This window comes from Neoarius graeffei, chromosome 18 (genome assembly GCF_027579695.1).
Source record: "Neoarius graeffei isolate fNeoGra1 chromosome 18, fNeoGra1.pri, whole genome shotgun sequence".
NCBI lineage: Eukaryota > Metazoa > Chordata > Actinopteri > Siluriformes > Ariidae > Neoarius > Neoarius graeffei.
The window spans coordinates 24,317,310-24,338,621 of NC_083586.1; the positions used below are offsets into that span (position 1 = coordinate 24,317,310).

Here is a 21,312-nt window from a genome sequence, read left to right on the forward strand (position 1 = left end):
CTGACACATAGGCACAGACAACCATTCACACTCACATTCACACCTACAGTCAATTTAGAGTCACCAGTTAACCTAACCTGCATGTCTTTGGACTGTGGGGGAAACCGGAGCACCCGGAGGAAACCCACGCAGACACAGGGAGAGTGTGCAAACTCCGCACAGAAAGGCCCTCGCTGGCCACAGGGCTCGAACCCAGACCTTCTTGCTGTGAGGCGACAGCACTAACCACTACAACACTGTGCCGCCCCTGGTTAAATACTTGAAGTGAAATCATAACAAATCAACAGTAGAACTCAGCTATGTTTGATAGTGAAATTAAGAGCATTTTCACACTCACAGTGTGACGAGATTTCACAGGATTGGTACTTAGCAGTTGTGCATCCATAAGAAAACCACTTGTTAGTGAGGATAATCAGGAGAAAAGGCTTCATTTTGTTAGGGAGCATAAAAATTGGACTCTGGAGCAATGGAAATAAGTCATGTGGTCTGATGAGTCCAGACTGACCCTATTCAAGAGTGATGGGCATGTCAAGGTAAGAAGAGAAGCTCATGAAGCGATGCCCCCATCATGCATACTGTCCACTTTACAAGCCTCTGGAGGCAGTGTTGTCTGGGGTTGATTCAGTTGGTCAGGTCAAGGCTCAGCAACGGTATGGGGCAATAAAATGAAGTCAGCTGATGACCTGTATGTACTGAATTACCAGGTTCACATCAGTAGGGTTTTTCTTCCCTGATGCAATAGCCATATTCCAGGACGATGGCAGGATTCATTGGACTCAAATAGTGAAAGAGTGGTTCAAGAAGCACGAGGAATAATTTTCAGTATGAATTAACCACCAGAGAGTCCTGATCTTAACCCCATTGAAAGTCTATGTGCTGGAGATTTTACAGAGTGGCTCAACTTTCCTGTCATCAATACAAGATCCTGGTGAAAAATTAATGCAACTCTGGATGGAAATAAAAGTTGTGACATCGTATAAGGTTGTCAAAACTGTGAATGTGTGCTGTAATCAAAGCTATCCATGGCTTTCCTACGAGAGACAGTTGGGGTTGCCATGAGACCCACCTCTCCCGGATGCTGGTTTTTGATTTCCGCAGAGCACGTCAGAAAATCGGACCCATGTAACCTTCATTTAGTCATCTTTGATCTTACCTACGGTACCTAGCAGTTACGGTAGCATTAGCTACAAACGTCAACAGAGTGGAGCAGAAGAAAGATACCGGCTTCCGCTATGACGCAACAATGAATCATGGAAAAGGTGAGAGTTCGGGAAAGTTGGGAGTAAATGTATAAAAGCTTTCCAATAAAATATTAGTGTGCAAATTTATTTATTTTTTGGCCAGGAATATTAACCCCATAAAATGTCAATAGAAAAGATTACTCCTACAGTGTCTCTCTTGTAGGTCTGTCTTTTATTTATACTCTTGTTGTATACATTAAAATTGGAAAAAAGAGAAAATCATGCTCCAAGTGACCTTCATTAAAACAATATCATTGTCATAAAGTCATAAAGATATCAGTCATAAAAGATAATAGCAAATAAAGATGAGATGTGATAATTTTCCAATGTATTTCATGTATCATAATCACTAAATATTCTCAATGAATATTCACTGCATCACCGCAATTGAAATGATTAAGCTTGTTTTAATAGTCTCTAAGTAAACCTCTGTGAATTCCTGAAACAATCCAGTTGCATGTTTGAGATTAAACAAGAAACAAGGGGAACTTATTCATTGTAAACTTGGTCTTCAACATAGTCATTGGCAAATCTAATGATATTAGTGATTGCCATGAGAATCAGAATATCCATGTACAAGTCGTTGGTAACCTGTTCATGGTAGTTCCTCACAGGAAAGATGCAGTTCATCAGGACTCCCAGTTTAACACTGCACTCTTTCATCTATGACAAAAAAAAGACGTTATATTGGGGGGAATAATGTTAATATAAAACTCTTACATGTCTGTTAAAGGGTTCTATGCTGCTGAAAAACTCCGAAGAGTAGATGGGAGACCTACTGTACAGGCAGTAAATAAAGTGAAGAAAAGATGACTGTTGTTGTTCTCACCTTCTCTTTGATTTTTTTTTGCTGGTGTAGATCTTATCCAGATTCTTGTTAACAAGGGGACATGCTTTGTCAACCAGTGGCATGATGACAACTTGAGGAATCCCTGTTAAATCACCAGAAACATAAACAATTCATTACTATCTAGCTTTCATTTATATGACCCTACTCATGCAAAAACATGACTCATGGTACAAATAGTTTTATAGATGACCAGATTTCTGTCCATAATTACAGTATATGTCCAAAAGTACGTGGACACCTGATCATCACACCCGTTCCTGTTTGTTGAACATCCCTTTCCAGATTTCCACTAGATTTTCGTGTGGATCTGTGTTCATTCAGTTACAAGAACATTAGTGAGATCAGACACTGACGGTGTTTAGATTAGATTAGATTAAATAGAACTTTATTGATTAAGGAGGTCTGGGGTGCAGTCGGATGTTCCAGTTCATCCCAAATGTGTTCAGTGGGGTTGAGTTCAGTCAGGACTCTGTGCAGGACACTCAAGCTCTTCACTCCAGCCTTAACACACCATGTCTTCATGGAGCTTGTTTTGTGCACAGGGACATCGTCATGTTGGAACAGGTTTGGACTCTTAGTTCCAATGAAGGTAAACTGTAATGCTACAGTGTACAGAGACACTCTATACAACTGTTTGTTTCAGACTTTGTGGGAACAGTTTGGGGAAGAACCACATATGGGTGTGATGGTCAGGGGGCACATACTTTCGGCAATATCGTGTATGTAAAAACTCACCTAAGTCCCTTGCATTTTTCCGAAAACTCTCATTTTCTGAAAAACATTGTCACTGGTGAGGGAGATTCTGTCCGCTGATAGAGCACTCACCAGACCAGACAGTGTACTCTGTCTTTCAGGCTGGGCTTTTGATCACATTCCTCAGTTGATTTTACAGGGTTCAACTGAAAGAGCAAAGTTCTTTATGTTTAGAGGTGAAAAGAACCACCTCAAATGCTTTTTAGATGTACATGAGACTGAATGAATTTCAGAAACAAAGTACTAATATTAACTCGTGAATTATTCACTAACAACAGTGAATACTGGTAATTAGTTATGAGAAATATTAATCTATCATAATGTTAAAATTTGTTCGTCTGAATTTTTCACATCTTATGTTGTCATTGCCATAACCAAACTTATTCTGGAGAATACAAAATTCTCATAATATGTCATGAACTTACAGTGTAACCACTTTTCACATGGCCCTTTAATATTTTCTTTATATTTTTTGTTTGCGTTCCTTCTGAATCCCCTGGTTCCAGACCCTTGCTGTCAGAAAGGGTGAATGGATAGAAAGTTCCAGGCCTTTCTTTCTTCAGCCTGTGAATTTTAAACTGGACACAAAATACAGGAGTGTCTTATTTCAAGATTCTGTTAAGATTTTCTAAAACACAGTTAAACCTTAAAAAAGAAATGTATCCAACTCGATCCAACTGTAAATTAGATACGAGATCAAATGAGACCAAAACATGTTAAACATTCACTGAAGTTCAGGGAAACAATGTCCAGGCTTCAGTCTATTACAGTAAATATTCTATTGTTTGGTTACCTCCTGAGTGAAGCTGTGACTTTGACCAGCTGATGAATCTGCCAGTGCACCGGTGGTGTTGTATCCTTGGAGGATGGTGTTGACGGAGTTGATAAAACTCGATTTTCCTGCTCCGATTGGGCCGTGAAGCAGAATCTTAATCTCGCTGACTTCTGCAGTACCCGGCTGGAAATCCTTCAGGGATTTCAACATCTCATTCTTGTTATCTTCACTATTTAAGAAGTAAACCAATACATTAACATATTTTCTTCCAGTTACCTTGTTCTACAAATTACAGCTTGAAGCACACAATGATCTTGTCTTTGTGTCTTTTTGCAATCATTGGTAGTAGAGTGGGGTAATTCGCCCCCGTGGGGTAATACGCCCCCGGCCTGTTTTACCCAAAATAACCACCAGATGGCGCAAAGTTACATTTCTATTGTTGCTATGGACTGGCTTGACAATGGGGATATACAAATATCCACTGTGGATCGCATATCAGCAACGCAGCGGAGAGAAATTAAATTTCATGGTAAGTGATATAATTTTCAGATATCAGTAAAACTGTATTTACATAGCTGCTATTTCGTCAGATATCACAGCTGTGTATGTGGTATGAGTAGACAAGTCAGTACGTTAAAAAATACATTAGGTATAAAAAGTTGTATCACATTTTGAAAGTAAGACCCTTTTTTGTAAAAGTGTAGTCTGTGGGGTAAAACGCCCCTTTAATGGTGGTGTAAATGGCCCCCAGGGGGCATCGTTTCCTTTTATCATAATTACTGTATTTCATACATTTCTGAATAGCAGATACATAGTTTTTAATAACATCTTGCTTACCTGGTTGAGTAAAGCAAGTAATTTGAACTTATTATTAAAAATATTACCTCAGATTAGCCTAGATAGCTATGTAGCTAGCTAGAACAGTAGCCTAAGATTAGTCACATCATGTTTGGCTAATTGATGCTCATCAGATTCAAATTCTTATAGTTACATATAACATGGTGATATGGTTGTGTGTGTGTGTGTGTGTGTGTGTGTGTGTGTGTGTGTGTGTGTGCTGTTGATTTTTTTTATTGGTGACAGGTCTATGTTTTCTAATGAATAATGAAGCCTATTCTATTCTATTCTATTCTAATCTAAATAAACCTCTTTTTGTCTTATCTTTTTTTTTGTTTGATATAGATGAGAACTTACAAGAGAGTCAGCAACCGCTGTTCATACAGTGAGCAGAGTCTCAAAGAGGCACTTAAATTAATTAAAAATGGGATGCCATTGAAGGCAGCATCACAGCTTTTTGGGGTGTCCCCCAAGACCCTGAGGCGACACAGGGATAACAAAGTCGCAAGACCCGGATCTGCCTCCCTGGGAAGAAAAGCTGTGTTCAGTGTTGAGTTTGAACACCAACTCACACAACACATAGTACAGGAAATGGAGAGGGCATTGTTTGGTTTAACGACTAAAGATGTCAGGAGGCTTGCATTTGACCTAGCTGAACGACTGCAAATTAACCACGCCTTTAATCCACACACTAAGATGGCTGGAAAAGACTGGTTGCAGGGGTTCATGAGGCGTCAGGGCACACTTTCAGTCCGTACCCCTCATGCCACCAGCATCTCCCGTATGGTGGGATTTAGTAGGCCGAATGTCAATCAGTTTTTTGACATTCTAGAAAATGAGATCAGGAAGGTGCCACATTTTGAACCGTCTCGTCTGTGGAACATGGACAAGACTGGAATCCCCCCAATGTTTGTCTTTCCCAGGAAGAGGATGAACGAGCGTCTCCTGAATGGTGCCCCAGCTGGCTCAATTGGAGTGGTGTCCGACTCCGGCTGGATCGACAGCAGCCTTCTTGTACGCTGGTTGCACCACTTCTGTGATGTTGTGGGGTGTTCACAGGAGAGGCCACATGTCCTGGTGTTAGATGGCCATCATTCTCACAAGACACTGGAGGCTGTACAGGTGGCAAGAGAGCGTGGGGTGGTAATGATAACCATACCACCCCACTGCAGTCACAAAATGCAGCCTTTGGATCACACATTTTTTAAATCTTTAAAATGTGCATACAACAGTGCAGCTGACAGCTGGCTGACCTGCCACCCAGGTCAGCGCATTGACGCATACGCAATGTGTGGGCTTTTCAATCAGGCGTATGGAAATGCTGCCTCTGTGGGGAAAGCACAGAATGGCTTCAGGGCTTGTGGCATTTGGCCTATCAACAGGCTCGTCTGGCGGCACGGTGGTGTAGTGGTTAGCGCTGTCGCCTAACAGCAAGAAGGTCCTGGGTTCGAGCCCCGGGGCCGGCGAGGGCCTTTCTGTGCGGAGTTTGCATGTTCTCCCCGTGTCCGCGTGGGTTTCCTCCGGGTGCTCCGGTTTCCCCCACAGTCCAAAGACATGCAGGTTAGGTTAACTGGTGACTCTAAATTGACCGTAGGTGTGAATGTGAGTGTGAATGGTTGTCTGTGTCTATGTGTCAGCCCTGTGATGACCTGGCGACTTGTCCAGGGTGTACCCCGCCTTTCGCCCGTAGTCAGCTGGGATAGGCTCCAGCTTGCCTGCGACTCTGTAGAAGGATAAAGCGGCTAGAGATAATGAATGAATGAATGAATGAATGAATGAACAGGCTCGTCTTTAAGGAGGAGGACTTTGAGGCTGCACAGGCTCCAGTGGCGGGGGACAGGACAGTGGAGGAGGACAGCGAGGAGGAGCTCTCTGGCCCCAGTCGACCTCTCACCACACCACCATCCCCACCACACCATGCTGAACCTGGTAAGAAAAATAACTTACAGGTGTACTTTCTGCAATTAGTCTACTGTATTTCTGTATTTCAAATTATAGTCTACATTGTTGCTTTTTATGTTGCTTTTTAAAGGACCCCAACAACTTCGGGCAATAACAGACACAATTTCTCCTCGGCCAGTTCCATCCAAGAGGGCCCAGAAGAGGACAGCTGAGTCAGCAACTGTCCTTACCTCGTCCCCATTCAAGCGGATGTTGGAGGCGAAGGCATCTAGAGGCAAAAGGGGCAAAGGAGGGCAAACTAAAAAGAATAATGAAAAAGCAGAGGCTAGATCAAATGATGATGTCGAATGTTTATATTGTGGTGAGCTTTTTTCAAGAAGTGTGGGGGAATGGATCCGGTGTAAGGGCTGCCAGAAGTGGGCTCATGTGGAGTGTTCCAATGAAAATGATGGGGAATTTGTGTGTGAAATTTGTTTGTCTGAATAGAAACCTGTGCGTGTGTGTGTGTGTGTGTGTGATGGCATGTGTGTTGTTTCAGTTGGGGGTTTTCAGCTGCGGGGTATTTATTTAGATAGCGTTACATTTCACTGTATTTATTTATTCTTTTTATTCTTTTATTCTTTATTCTTTTTATAGGCCTAATGTATTAATGTGATGGAATTTCTATTTATAGAAATTCTATCTATTTATCTATTTATATTATATTCCATTCATAATATTTTATTATGTTATATAATATGTTGGGCGGCACGGTGGTGTAGTGGTTAGCGCTGTCGCCTCACAGCAAGAAGGTCCAGGTTCGAGCCCCGTGGCCGGCGAGGGCCTTTCTGTGCAGAGTTTGCATGTTCTCCCCGTGTCCGCGTGGGTTTCCTCCGGGTGCTCCGGTTTCCCCCACAGTCCAAAGACATGCAGGTTAGGTTAACTGGTGACTCTAAATTGACCGTAGGTGTGAATGTGAGTGTGAATGGTTGTCTGTGTCTATGTGTCAGCCCTGTGATGACCTGGCGACTTGTCCAGGGTGTACCCCGCCTTTCGCCCGTAGTCAGCTGGGATAGGCTCCAGCTTGCCTGCGACTCTGTAGAAGGATAAAGCGGCTAGAGATAATGAGATGAGATATAATATGTTAATGTAATGAATTCATTGATTCAATTAGCATTATTTATTGATGCACTTGTTCTTTGTTAATTCATGTTCAATCCACACAAAATTATATTGAAATTAAAATGTGAAATATAATAAAATAATGCATCTATTCATTAATTCAGGGATATTTTCTTGTTTCTTTCACATTATAGGCTTAAGTAAACACTTGCTATCCAAACAGGTTTTTTTGAGTGAGGGGGCCTATTGCCCCACCTCAGGGGGCCTTTTACCCCACTGGGGGGGTAAAAGGCCCCCTTGGCACAATGTTTGTTTTTGTTAAAAAAAAATTAAGTATTAACTTTAGGCAAACTTTAGGTGGCATTATTGTTCATGTCACTGTTGTTAAAAACTATGATTAAAACTAAACACATGGTTCATTTCAACTTGGAGAAAAACTGAATTTTCCTTAAGGGGGGCTTTTCCCCCCACTCTACTCTATTACCTCCATGCCACTGGCCGCCATGAACGATCAAAGTCTGCAAACAAGGAAAAATTAAAAGAATCAAATATTACGTGACTTTCCTCTGACATGATAAATGTTTCTTTCTATAACTTTGCTTAAAAATCATGTTTCAGCAGTAACTTACCAGGATCTGGTTCTGGGTTTGGGCTTGGTGTTTTTCGGCCAAGACGAAAAACGTTAATAAGCTGCAATATCAATATAAAATAAGCACACATTTCATTGCTCTTTTACTATATGTAAATAGAAAATATTGTAGTATTGTCATTTTATTCTGACCTACTCATAAAATATAATGATTTAGGAAGTGAGAAATTTTACTTCCTGGTTTGGGTTAAGACCTGTTATTGTTTCTATTAGTAAGCAATTTTCTTACCCGATTCCAACTCATGAGTCTGGCCTCTGTGAATGATGCCTCAAATATGTTGTTTCTTGAGGTCTGCATAGGAATATGCCACAGGATAAGTTGATTATTATTTTTAGACATTATTTTCACACTAAAGCTGATAAAGTAATTGTAAATCATCATAAAGTTCTGCTGCAATAGAGAAAAAATAATGCTGTGCAGAACAACAAAAAAAAAGACTCAGGATTTCTGTTATAAAACCTGAACATAAGAACTAGGGGTCGACCGATAATCGGCCTGGCCGATATATCGGGCCGATATTCTGCATTTTTAGGGTTATCGGTATCGGCCATAATTTCCACCGATATGCCGATAACATGCCTTTTTGCAGCCATTTCGTTCCTAACGCGACTGTCACTGCACGTCCTTTCCTGCACTCGCCTCTCTGAGTTCAAGAACACGGTCCCGCCCACCACAACATCTGATTTGTTTGGCACAAGAGATATAGCCAACCGACACGCGTACTGTAGCTAACCGCTGTGAACTGTTTCAAGCCGCCCCCTCACTCCGACTTCCGTTCTCTGAACAGACTCTTAAAGGAGCAGCCGCTCTTTTTAACATGCAGAGCAACTGTGCTTCCTTCACTACAATATAATCCTCCTAAATTGGGAATATTAGGTTTGAGCATTAAAAGCATTAGAATGTAGATGGTTACTTGTTAAGTTGTTACATAATAGAGAGTGATAGCCTACTTTATGTTTGATTTTACTTTTTAAAAAATGCTGCAGGCAGCTCCCTACACTTGATTTGTTATTTAAAAACTACTTGAAGTTGGTAAGTCTTACTTAGTTCTTAGTGTAAAAGAATCCAGAGTGTATTTTCATTTATTTTCCACTGAAAATGGTGAGCTGTAATATAGTAGAGAGTGATTTTTTTTATTGGTGAATATTTATTTTATTATTATTTTATTTCTCATTTTATTCTAACTAATGTTTGACTTTATTGTACAAATGCTGCTGGCATCTCCCTGCACAAAATTTCATGTTCAATTTTACAATTAAACATACATTTCATGGATATGAAGGTCTGTGTCAGTGAGTGCTATGTTTAATTTCATGTGAATTATAACGTTTACATTTATCGGTTGCACATATCGGTTATCGGCATCCCAATTCCATAATAATCGGTATCGGTATCGGCCCTGAAAAAAACATAATCAGTCGATCCCTAATAAGAACATCTGTCATCAACAACTGTCAGTAAGAAAACAGGACATGCTTTTAGAAAGGTCTGGAAAAGAGGACTGTCTTTGTGATGATTCTAATGGTGGAGCTGCCTTCATGCTTGACTTTTTCGTCATCTTTTTCATACCATGTTTCATGTTCAAATGTTTTTATTTGTCTTGCATTCCTATATATTTTCTTTCACTGCCTCTAACCTCTTTTATATCCTCTGACCAACTTTGTGTTATAATTTTGGAACTGATTTATCTATTTGTAAACAAATTGTGAATGATATGGGCAAATTTCTTTTTCTTGCTCAAAATGGTACTATAAAATTTAGCACTCAGATTATCTTGCCATGTTGATTTTTTTTTTGTTCTAATGATAAAAAGAGGAAGCTATTATCTGATAATAATATAAGAATAAACTTTATGTCTGACCAGATCAGAAACATAATTATTATGTGTGTGTGTTATTATATATTCAATAATCATGAACATTTAGGATTGAGTTAAATCTAAATCTAATGTTAAATCTAATTTAAATAGATGATAAAGTGCTACAGAGTGATGTTTTTCACTTGTGGTTTATTCTGTTCCGGCTGTAGAGCTGAACCTGTATGCTGTTGCTTTGTGTAAGTCTGAGACACTGAAGATGCGTTGAATGTATAACTGGAACTGCGTGTGACTTGGGTATTTACTTTTATTTTCACTTTCCCAGAACTGACCCAGAGGTCAGCCAATAATAATAATAATAATAATAATAATAATAATAATTATTATTATTATTATTATTATAGTGACTTTCTCATACCCAAGGTCACTTTACAATTATAAGGAAAGGGGGTGTTAGGTTTCTTCACCTCTGGCCCTCACCATCTTGAGATCAGTCCCCCCGTGTCACCCAGACGTCTGGGGGTGAGTCGCGAAAGAAAGACAGGAACCCCATGAGTTCGCAATCTTTATTCACAAGTCCCCCCTGAGACGAGAGTATACAGGGGTTTTATGTGCGTGTTATCTGTAGATGAAGTGACATCACTGTTTGATATCTGTCTATGTGTGTGTGTGTCTGTGTGAATATGGAGCTGTGGGATGTGTGTGTGTGTGTCTGACATCATTGCAGACCTTGGCGCTGTTCAGACACATTTCTGATCAATAATATACATTTCATATCAGCGGATGTTCTTAACGACAATTTTTAAACAAAGACATGTTTAGTCTGGCAAAGAAGTGTCTTCTCTCCTGGACGAAGGTCACACAGTAACTTGGTCAAGTTACACAGGAATAGTTTAGAATCACTGTTATAGTATATGTAATAGTTTAAAATAATAAAAGATCTTAAAAAGCTCTAAAATATTAAAATCATAAAGTCTTAGCAATGCTAAATTACATTCTGCATTCTAAAACTATTAAACTAACTTAAATCACTTAATGCAGCTTTAAATTTACATTAAATCTAACATTCAATCATTTCAATTTCAAATTCAACACTGGTTAAATCTAACAGGGGGAAAAAAAGGCCACCAAATAAAGATCAGGATGTCATTCCAATGGGGTAGCAGCCACAGTCCTGCTTATAGGTTGCTCAAATGCTCAGTCTTAGTTCACTCTGTGAGTGCAAAACTAAGCTGGTACTGTCGTGGAAACTCTCTCAAGAACAATCACAGGTCAAAGAGTTTGCAGAAAAGTTTAGACTTTTATTAAATCAATAACAAAAGCCAAGTCAGTCTGCAGAGTGAACCGACTCAAAACCACAAAGTTCTAATTTTATACAGTTTCAAAATAACACAGTGTATGTAAATAATCTCATTGGTTAACATGTCACATCATACCTCTTCAACATTTTCTATTGGGTAGTACCTCTCACACTTCTCATGTTTGGAATCAACCGAGCCAAATTTTCTAGTATGAATGGTCAATTCAGGAAGAATCAAAACATATGATAAGAAGTGATGCATCGTGAACAACACAGTATTCAGATCAATTCAGGATTCAAAATGACTGGAGTCAAATCAGCTTAAAGACTGATACAGGTTGCAGGTACAAACAAGCACAACACTTGATAGGATACAGTCATGACCTTGGCCAGTCTGTGAAGCTTGTGCTGTAACGATACCCGATTCAGAATGATTTGATAAAATGTATTACGTTAGCGTGCAAAACACTCCGGCACATGAATCGCACGAATCAGAATAAACAATTGCTTGATTCAACATGGCCTTGGCTAGCTCATTACAACATATAATAATGCTGCAGGTGCTGGGTTAGAATAATACATTTTTTGAATAGGCCTGTGATTTATCAGAAAACAGCCTTTCAGTATAAGCAACCTCAATATCTTTAATGTATTTTACTTGTTTACTGTAATTATGATAATTTATTTTTGCTTTTAATAGCATTAACTTCAATTACTCTTTACTGAAAATCAACATACCTGGCTTTCAATCAATATATATTCAGAATAAGACGAATCAATGTATGTGTGTGGTTACATATGCACAAAAATATAAACAGTTTCAGTATTTTGAAAAGTAGACCTGTACTCTAGCCTTTCCTGCGCACCTCTGGCCTCGTCTTGTCAATGTAAATTCTAATGCAAATCTGGGTGATCGTTAATTTGTGTATTTTAGGGGAGTGGCTTTGTAGTTGTTACTTCTCTCAATAACCAGTGCAGAGTGCAGTGGCTTGAACTTATTATTAATTTCCCATTTTGGAGGTCTCTGTTCTTCATTTAACTTGTGAAAACAATGCTGGATGTAATCCTTTAAATGGTTAGGAAATACTGTAAACTCAATCCTGTGTATTTTTGGTTTTTGCCAAGATGTTCAGTAACGGTTATTTTTATTTTGTATTTTAGATATGTTCACTCATTAGTCTGCATTTTTTAATAAAGGTAAATCCTGAGCAAAGAAAAATCAACATCTCATAAGCCCATGTGTTTTTTCCTCCTTAAAGCCACAGAGAGCCAATCAATCATACACAACTGTTATGTATTTGTTGCTGTCATGGTTATGTATTGCAATATACTTATCAGAACCAGAAGTGCAGGACTCCCCGTCCTTTTTTTTTAACATCAAAATTAAAATGTTTACAAAAGCTTACACATGTTTTCTATCCAAAAAAGTGGCTGTTTGGATTTACAAATACTTATCCACTGCTTGGATAAGTAAACAAATAAACAAATACTTATCCATTGATTGGATAGTTACTGCAGTGAGCAATAGGTTTCAGCTGCAACAAGTCTTTCAACCCGAAATGATGCAGTGAGTAGCTTCTCCTTTCCTAAACTACCGTGTCAGAAGCTGTATCCAACCCATTATTAAAACCTGGAAGGATGGTGGTGAACCTTCAACTTCACAGAATAAACTTGGTTGAAAAAAACTTCACTGTATGTGATAAGATATTGCTTCAATACTTGGTGAAGTGAAATCATAACAAATCAACAACAGAACTCACAGCTATGTTTGCTAGTGAAATTAAGAGCATTTTCACACTCACAGTGTGACGAGATCTCACAGGATTGGTGCTTAACAGTTGTGCATCCATAAGAAAACCACTTGTTAGTGAGGATCATCAGGAGAAAAGGCTTCATTTTGTTAGGGAGCATAAAAATTGGACTCTGGAGCAATGGAAATAAGTCATGTGGTCTGATGAGTCCAGACTGACCCTATTCCAGAGTGATGGACATGTCAAGGTAAGAAGAGAAGCTCATGAAGCGATGCCCCCATCATGCATACTGTCCACTGTACAAGCCTCTGGAGGCAGTGTTATTATCTGGGGTTGCTTCAGTTGGTCAGGTCAAGGCTCAGCAACAGTATGGGGCAATAAAATGAAGTCAGCAGATGTTTTTTCTTCCCTGATGGAACAGCCATATTCCAGGACGATGGCAGGATTCATTGGACTCAAATAGTGAAAGAGTGGTTCAAGAAGCATGAGGAATAATTTTCAATAGGAATTAACGACCAGAGAGTCCTGATCTTAACCCCATTGAAAGTCTATGTGCTGGAGATTTTACAGAGTGGCTCAACTTTCCTGTCATCAATACAAGATCCTGGTGAAAAATTAATGGAGCTCTGGATGGAAATAAAAGTTGTGACATCATGTACCGTGAGGTTGTCAAAACTGTGAATGTGTACCGTAATCAAAGCTATCCATGGCTTTCCTACGAGAGACAGTTGGGGTTGCCATGAGACCCACCTCTCCTGGATGCTGGTTTTTGATTTCCGGTTTATCCAAGCAGCTGAGGCTGAGGGAGTTGAACGTAGCCGAGCAGAGCTAGCTACGACAACCCTGTTTTAGTCAGAAGATAATGTCTTTTTAAATGTCTTTTTCTGGTTCAATGTATGCCATTGTTGGGTGCACAAACAACTCACGAAAGCTTAAAGATTTTATGAATGGAATCTGTTTTGAGCACAGAAGATCAGGCAGCACAGAAGATCATCGGCTGCACTCTCCCCTCCCTGATGGACATTTACACCTTATGCTGCCTTAGCAGAGCTAAGAACATTATCAAGGACAGCTCCCACCCTGGCTTTGACCTGTTGCCCTCAAGGAGGCGCTACAGGTGCATCAAGACAAAAACAAATAGATTCGAAAACAGCTTCTTTCCAAAAGCCATAACCACCCTGAACTCGAATATACTCTGACTTTATAGTCTAACTCCCCTGTGCAATACTTCATAATGTGCAATGCTTTATTTTACAATGTGACTCTCTTCGTGCAATAATTTATAATGTACAATACTTTATAATATGACTCTCTCTGTGCAATACTTTAAATGTCCAATACCTCACTCCATAATGTGAAACACAACACATACGCCTCAGGACTGTGCACCTTACACCCTCACCTTTTTTTTTCTCTCTTTTCTTTTCTACAAGCTGTTTGCACTGTTATTGGAGTTGCTTTTAATCTCATTGTACATGGGTATAGTGACAATAAAGGCATTCTATTCTATTCTATTCTATTCTATTCTATTCTATTCTATTCTATTCTAAATGGACTCGCAAGATGTGATGTCCAGGACCATACGCTGCTCATCTGTACATGCAATTCCTGTCTTTCCACTAACCACTGCATTTTGGAACCAAATCAACAACATTAATTCTATGTAATTGTTGTTTAGATATTGTAGATTATTCAAACATTACATGGCATTACAGTCATTTAGCTGATGTTTTTATTCAAAGCGACTAACAATAAGTGCATGTCGCCAAGAGAATCCAAGAGCGACCAGTGCTGAAGAACTAGTGTAAACAAACAGCCTACAAATATCATCCAATGTCTGGAATGATCAGAGTAGTTAAGAAGTTGAAGAAGCTTGGACAAATACATAGACAAAGAATTATTTAAGTATGGTATGTTTACTGTTTCCAAAGTTTGACAGTATTTACATCTGCATTAAAATGGTTAGTTTAGGCTTCTCTCCTAGCTTTTGCTTCTTGAGCTGATACAAGAGACATCATGGTACAGTAGGCTGGTAGAGTTCTATTAGACTCAAGCTAGGTGCTTATGATTAATATGGTTATAGTTATGGTTGTGGTATTCGGCAGACCCTTTTGTCCAACGTGACTTATAATATATAAACACTACATAATTAGTAAACAAATACAATAATACAATAGCTCTACTCTGACATGGTCTACCTTCCAGATGATAGCTGCTGCATGACTGCAGGATTTCCCTAACCTTGCAATGCAGGAACAGCTGGCCATTTCTATCATGCCATTGGCGCTCATCATTACCCAAGTCAGGTGTTTGGGTTTGTTCATGCTCTGGGTAGGCTCAACCTTAGCCTTTAAGCAAACAAACTTGCCCTCTCTTTTACACATAATTTTCCCAATTTTATAACTGTGTAGATAATCGTACACCTCCATGCTTTTGTAGCTCCTTACCATCAAAACCCTCACTAAGAATAAAATAACTGACACTCTCAATGTAGCTGATGTCGGGCCAAAACTTCATGTCGTCTATCCATTCTGTGAGGGTAGACGGATGGGACACTGTGATTGTATTATCCCCAGAGCACGTCAGAAAATCGGACCCGTGTAACCTTCATTTAGTCATCTTTGATCTTACCTACGGTACCTAGCAGTTAGCATTAGCTACAAATGTCAACAGAGTGGAGCAGAAGAAAGATATCGGCTTCCGCTATGACGCAACAATGAATCATGGAAAAGGTGAGAGTTCGGGAAAGTTGGGGGTAAATGTATAAAAGCTTTCCAATAAAATATTAGTGTACAAATTTATTTTTTTTGGCCAGGTAGTATATTAACCCCATAAAATGTCAATAGTAAAGATTACTCCTACGGTGTCTCTCTTGTAAATCTGTCTTTTATTTATACTCTTGTTGTATACATTAAAATTGGAAAAAAGAGAAAATCATGCTCCAAGTGACCTTCATTAAAACAATATCATTGTCATAAAGTCATAAAGATATCAGTCATAAAAGATAATAGCAAAAAAAGATGATAGGTGATAATTTTCCAATGTATTTCATGTATCATAATCACTAAATATTCTCAATGAAAATGTAATCACTGCAAGTGAAATGATTAAGCTTGTTTTAATAGTCTCTAAGTAAACCTCTGTGAATTCCTGAAACAATCCAATTGCATGTTTGAGATTAAACAAGAAACAAGGGGAACTTATTCATTGTAAACCTGGTCTTCAACATAGTCATTGGCAAATCTAATGATATTAGTGACTGCCATGAGAATCAGAATATCCATGTGCAAGTCGTTGGTAACCTGCTCATGGTAGTTCCTCACAGGAAAGATGCAGTTCATCGGGACTCCCAGTGTATGACTGCACTCCACCATCTATGACAAAAAAAAAGACATGTTATACTGGGGGAATAATGTTAATATAAAACTCTTACATGTCTGTTAAAGGGTTCTATGCTGCTGAAAAACTCCAAAGAGTAGATGGGAGACCTACAGGCAGTAAATAAAGGGAGGAAAAGATGGCTGTTGTTGTTCTCACCTTCTCTTTGATTTTTTTGCTGGTGTAGATCTTATCCAGATTCTTGTTAACAAGGGGACATGCTTTGTCAACCAGTGACATGATGACAACTTGAGGAATCCCTGTTAAATCACCAGAAACAAACAATTCATTACTATCTAGCTTTCATTTATATGACCCTACTCATGCAAAAACATGACTCATGGTACAAATAGTTTTATAGATGACCAGATTTCTGTCCATAATTACAGTATATGTTCAAAAGTACATGGACACCTGATCATCACACCCGTGCCTGCTTGTTGAACATCCCTTTCCAGATTTTGGGGTGGGTCTGTGGGGATGTGTGTTCATTCAGTTACAAGAGCATTAGTGAGATCAGACACTGATGGTGTTTAGATTAGATTAGATTAGATTAGATTAGATTAGATTAGATTAGATTAGATTAGATTAAATAGAACTTTATTGATTAAGGAGGTCTGGGGTGCAGTCGGATGTTCCAGTTCATCCCAAATGTGTTCAGTGGGGTTGAGTTCAGTCAGGGCTCTGTGCAGGACACTCGAGCTCTTCACTCCAACCTTCACACACCATGGATTCATGGAGCTCGTTTTGTGCACAGGGACATTGTCATGTTGGAACAAGTTTGGACTCTTAGTTCCAATGAAGGTAAACTGTAATGCTACAGTGTACAGAGACACTCTATACAATTGTTTGTTTCAGACTTTGTGGGAACAGTTTGGGGAAGAACCACATATGGGTGTGATGGTCAGGGGGCACATACTTTCGGCAATATCGTGTATGTAAAAACTCACCTAAGTCCCTTGCATTTTTCTGAACAGCTCTCATTTTCTGAAAAACATTGTCATTGGTGAGGGAGATTCTGTCCGCCGGTAGAACACTCACCAGACAGTGTACTCTGTCTTTCAGGCTGGGCTTTTGATCACATTCCTCAGTTGATTTTACAGGGTTAAACTGAAAGAACAAAGTTCTTTATGTTTAGAGGTGAAAAGAACCACCTCAAATGCTTTTTAGATGTACATCAGACTGAATGAACTTCAGAAAGAAAGTACTAATATTAACTCGTGAATTATTCACTAACAACAGTGAATACTGGTAATTAGTTATGAGAAATATTAATCTATCATTATGCTAAAATTTGTTCGTCTGAATTTTTCACATCTTATGTTGTCATTCCCATAACCAAACTTATTCTGGAGAATACAAAATTCTCATAATAAGTCATGAACTTACAGTGTAACCACTTTTCACATGGCCCTTTAATATTTTGATTATATCTTCAGTCTGCACTCCTTCTGAATCCCCTGGTTCCAGACCCATGATGTCAGAAAGGGTGAATGGATAGAAAGTTCCACGCCTATCTTTCTTCAGCCTGTGAATTTTAAACTGGACACAAAATACAGGAGTGTCTTATTTCAAGATTCTTTTAAGATTTTCTAAAACACAGTTAAATCTTAAAAAAGAAGTGTATCCAGCTCGATCCAACTGTAAATTAGATACGAGATCAAATGAGACCAAAACATGTTAAACATTCACTGAAGTTCAGGGAAACAATGTCCAGGCTTCAGTCTATTACAGTAAATATTCTATTGTTTGGTTACCTCCTGATTGAAGCTGTGACTTTTACCAGCTGTTGAATCTGCCAGTGCACCGGTGGTGTTGTATCCTTGGAGGACGGAGCTGACAGAGTTGATAAAACTCGATTTTCCTGCTCCGATTGGGCCGTGAAGCAGAATCTTAATCTCGCTGACTTCTGCAGTACCTGGCTGGAAATCTTTCAGGTATTTCAACATCTCATTCTTGTTATCTTCACTATTTAAGAAGTAAACCAATATATTAACATATTTTCTTCCAGTTACCTTGTTCTACTAATTACAGCTTGAAGCACACAATGATCTTGTCTTTGTGTCTTTTTGCAATCATTGGTATTACCTCCATGCCACTGGCCGCCATGGATGATCCAATTCTCCAAAAAGGAAAAATTTAATGAATCAATTATCATACACTCTCAAAAGAGATGTGTTAAAAACAACACATATTTAACACATCAGCGTGTTTATATAAGGACAACACAGTTTGTGTTAATAAATGTGTTGAACTCTATAAAACAGTAACTGTGTTGAACTATTTAACACACTAGTGTGTTAAAACAACACAGTTTGTGTTTTATTAATTAATTAATTAATTAATTTATTTATTTATTTATTTAAATAAATAAATAAATAAAACACAAACTGTGTTGTTTTAACACACTAGTGTGTTAAATAGTTCAACACAGTTACTGTGTTATAGAGTTCAACACATTTATTAACACAAACTGTGTTGTCCTTATATAAACACGCTGATGTGTTAAATATGTGTTGTTTTTAACACATCTCTTTTGAGAGTGTATGAGTTTTCTTTGACATGATAAATGTTTCTTTCTATGATATTGCTTAAAAATCATGTTTCAGCAGTAGCTTACCAGGATCTGGATCTGGGTCTGGGCTTGGAGTTTTTAAGCCAAGACGAGAAAAGTTAATAAGCTGCAATATCAATATAAAATAAGCACACATTTCATTGCTCTTTTACTATATGTAGATAGAAAATATTGAAGTATTGTCACTTTATTCTGAGCTGCTCATAAAGTATAATGATTTAGGAAGTGAGAAATTTTACTTCGTGCTTTGGGTTAAGACCTGTTATTGTTTCTGTTAATAATCAGTTTTCTTACCCAACTCATGACTCTGGCCTCTGTGAATGACACCTCAAATGTGTTCCTGCTTGAATTCTGCATAGGAATGTGTCACTGAATAAGTTATTTATTATTTTTAGACATTATTTTCACCCTAAAGCTTATAAAGTAATTGTAAATCATCATAACCAGATGTAATTCTGCTGCAATAGAGAAAAATTAATGCTGTGCAGGACACAACAAAGTCTCACACTTTGAAAACAGGACATGCTTTTAGAAAGGTCGGGAAAAGAGGACTGTCTTTGTGATGACTTAAAGGGTGGAGCTGCCTTCATGCTTGACTTCATTATCTTTTTGAAACCTTCATGTTTCATGTTCAAAAGTTTTTATTTGTCTTGCATTCATTATATTTTCTCCATCTTTAACTGCCTCCAACCTCTTTTATATCCTCTGACCAGATTTGTGGTTTTTTTTTGGAACTGATTTATCTATTTGTGAACAAATTGTAAATAATATGGGCAGATTTATTTTTCTTGCTCAAAATGGTACTGTAAAATTTAGCATTCAGATTACCTTGCCATGTTTTTTTTCTAATGAAAAAAAATGAAGCGATTAAGAAGAAGAGGAAGAAACCTTTATTCGTCACATGCACACTTCAAGCACAGTGAAATTCATCCTCTGCATTTAACCCATCTGAAGCAGTGAACACACACGCACACACACACACACACACACACACACACAGAGCAGTGGGCAGCCCAGAGCACCCGGGGAGCAGTCAGGGGTTTGGTACCTTGCTCAAGGGCACCTCAGCCCAAGGCCTCCCCACGCCAACCTAACTGCATGTCTTTGGATTGTGGGGGAAACCGGAGTACCCGGAGGAAACCCACATGGACACGGGGAGAACATGCAAACCCCACACAGAAAGGCCCTCGCCGGCCGCTGGGTTCGAACCCAGAACCTTCTTGCTGTGAGGCGACCGTGCTAACCACTACACCACTGTGCCATTATTATCTGATAATAATATAATAAGAAACTTTTATGTCTGTCCAGATCAGAAACATAATTATTATGTTTATATAAATAAAACATGTTTATTTTTTTTCAATAATCAGGAACATTTAGGATTGAGAAATGTTAAATCTAATTTGAATGGATAATTAAGTGCGACAGAGTTACGGTTTATACTTACGGTTTATTCTGTTCCGGCTGTAGAGCTGAACCTGTATGCTGCTGCTGTGTCTAAATCTGAGACATGCAAAGTGTGTTGGATGCAAAGCTGGAACTGGGTATGACTTGGGTATTTACTTTTACTTTCCCAGAACGGACTCAGAGGTTAGCCAATAATAATAATAATAATAATAATAATAATAATAATCTGTAGAACAGGATAAAGCGGCTAGAGATAATGAGATGAGAGACAATAATAATAAGTTACATTTATATAGCACCTTTCTCATACCCAAGTACGCTTTACAATTATAAGGAAACAGGGGAAAAAAGTCTAAATAAAGTTCAGGATGTCATTCCAGTGGTGCAGCAGCCACAGTCCCACCAAAAGGCGCACAAAAACAAGTCCCACACCACCTGCACAGCCGCCATGCAACACTGCCCAGAACACTGCGCCATGGAGGCACAAAGTGAGTACAGAAGCACCGCCACGCAGAATGCTGGTATGTCCCCAACTGCCTGCACAGCTGCCATGATGCCACCAAGCAACCCGGACCCTTCTTGCTGTGAGGCGACCGTGCTAACCACTACACCACCGTGCCATTATTATCTGATAATAATAGGATTGAGAAATGTTAAATCTAATTTAAATGGATAATTAAGTGCGACAGAGTTACGGTTTATACTTACGGTTTATTCTGTTCCGGCTGTAGAGCTGAACCTGTATGCTGCTGCTGTGTCTAAATCTGAGACATGCAAAGTGTGTTGGATGCAAAGCTGGAACTGGGTGTGACTTGGGTATTTACTTTTACTTTCCCAGAACGGACTCAGAGGTTAGCCAATAATAATAATAATAATAATAATAATAATAATAATAATAATAATAATCTGTAGGACAGGATAAAGCGGCTAGAGATAATGAGATGAGAGATAATAATAATAAGTTACATTTCCTGGA

General features: G+C 38.8%; 1 protein-coding gene across 3 annotated transcripts; it reads right to left on the minus strand.

Annotated features, from left to right (window-relative positions):
* Nucleotides 1–252: 252 nt before the first annotated feature.
* LOC132866033 (interferon-induced protein 44-like) lies at nucleotides 253–21,103 on the minus strand. 3 transcript variants are annotated; one of them, XR_009650537.1, is made up of 15 exons: nucleotides 21,045–21,103; nucleotides 20,377–20,432; nucleotides 18,975–19,280; nucleotides 18,443–18,476; nucleotides 18,112–18,322; nucleotides 17,744–17,896; nucleotides 17,305–17,464; nucleotides 16,514–16,614; nucleotides 16,279–16,350; nucleotides 8,338–8,400; nucleotides 3,638–3,848; nucleotides 3,270–3,422; nucleotides 2,827–2,990; nucleotides 2,071–2,173; nucleotides 253–1,904 (listed from the first exon to the last, which is right to left on the minus strand). XR_009650537.1 is itself a non-coding variant. In XM_060898590.1 (14 exons), the coding sequence occupies exons 3-14, from the start codon at nucleotides 19,230–19,232 to the stop codon at nucleotides 7,401–7,403; spliced, it is 1,011 nt and encodes a 336-aa protein (XP_060754573.1). In that variant the 5' UTR covers nucleotides 19,233–19,280; nucleotides 20,377–20,432; nucleotides 21,045–21,103; the 3' UTR covers nucleotides 7,356–7,400. The 3 variants fall into 3 exon arrangements, 2 of the variants coding, with proteins under 2 accessions (XP_060754573.1, XP_060754572.1); XM_060898590.1 differs by lacking the exons at nucleotides 253–1,904; nucleotides 2,071–2,173; nucleotides 2,827–2,990; nucleotides 3,270–3,422; nucleotides 3,638–3,848 and adding exons at nucleotides 7,356–7,452; nucleotides 7,944–7,977; nucleotides 8,089–8,149 and having other exon boundaries at nucleotides 18,975–19,035; nucleotides 19,224–19,280; XM_060898589.1 differs by lacking the exons at nucleotides 253–1,904; nucleotides 2,071–2,173; nucleotides 2,827–2,990; nucleotides 3,270–3,422; nucleotides 3,638–3,848 and adding exons at nucleotides 7,356–7,452; nucleotides 7,944–7,977; nucleotides 8,089–8,149.
* Nucleotides 21,104–21,312: the final 209 nt, after the last annotated feature.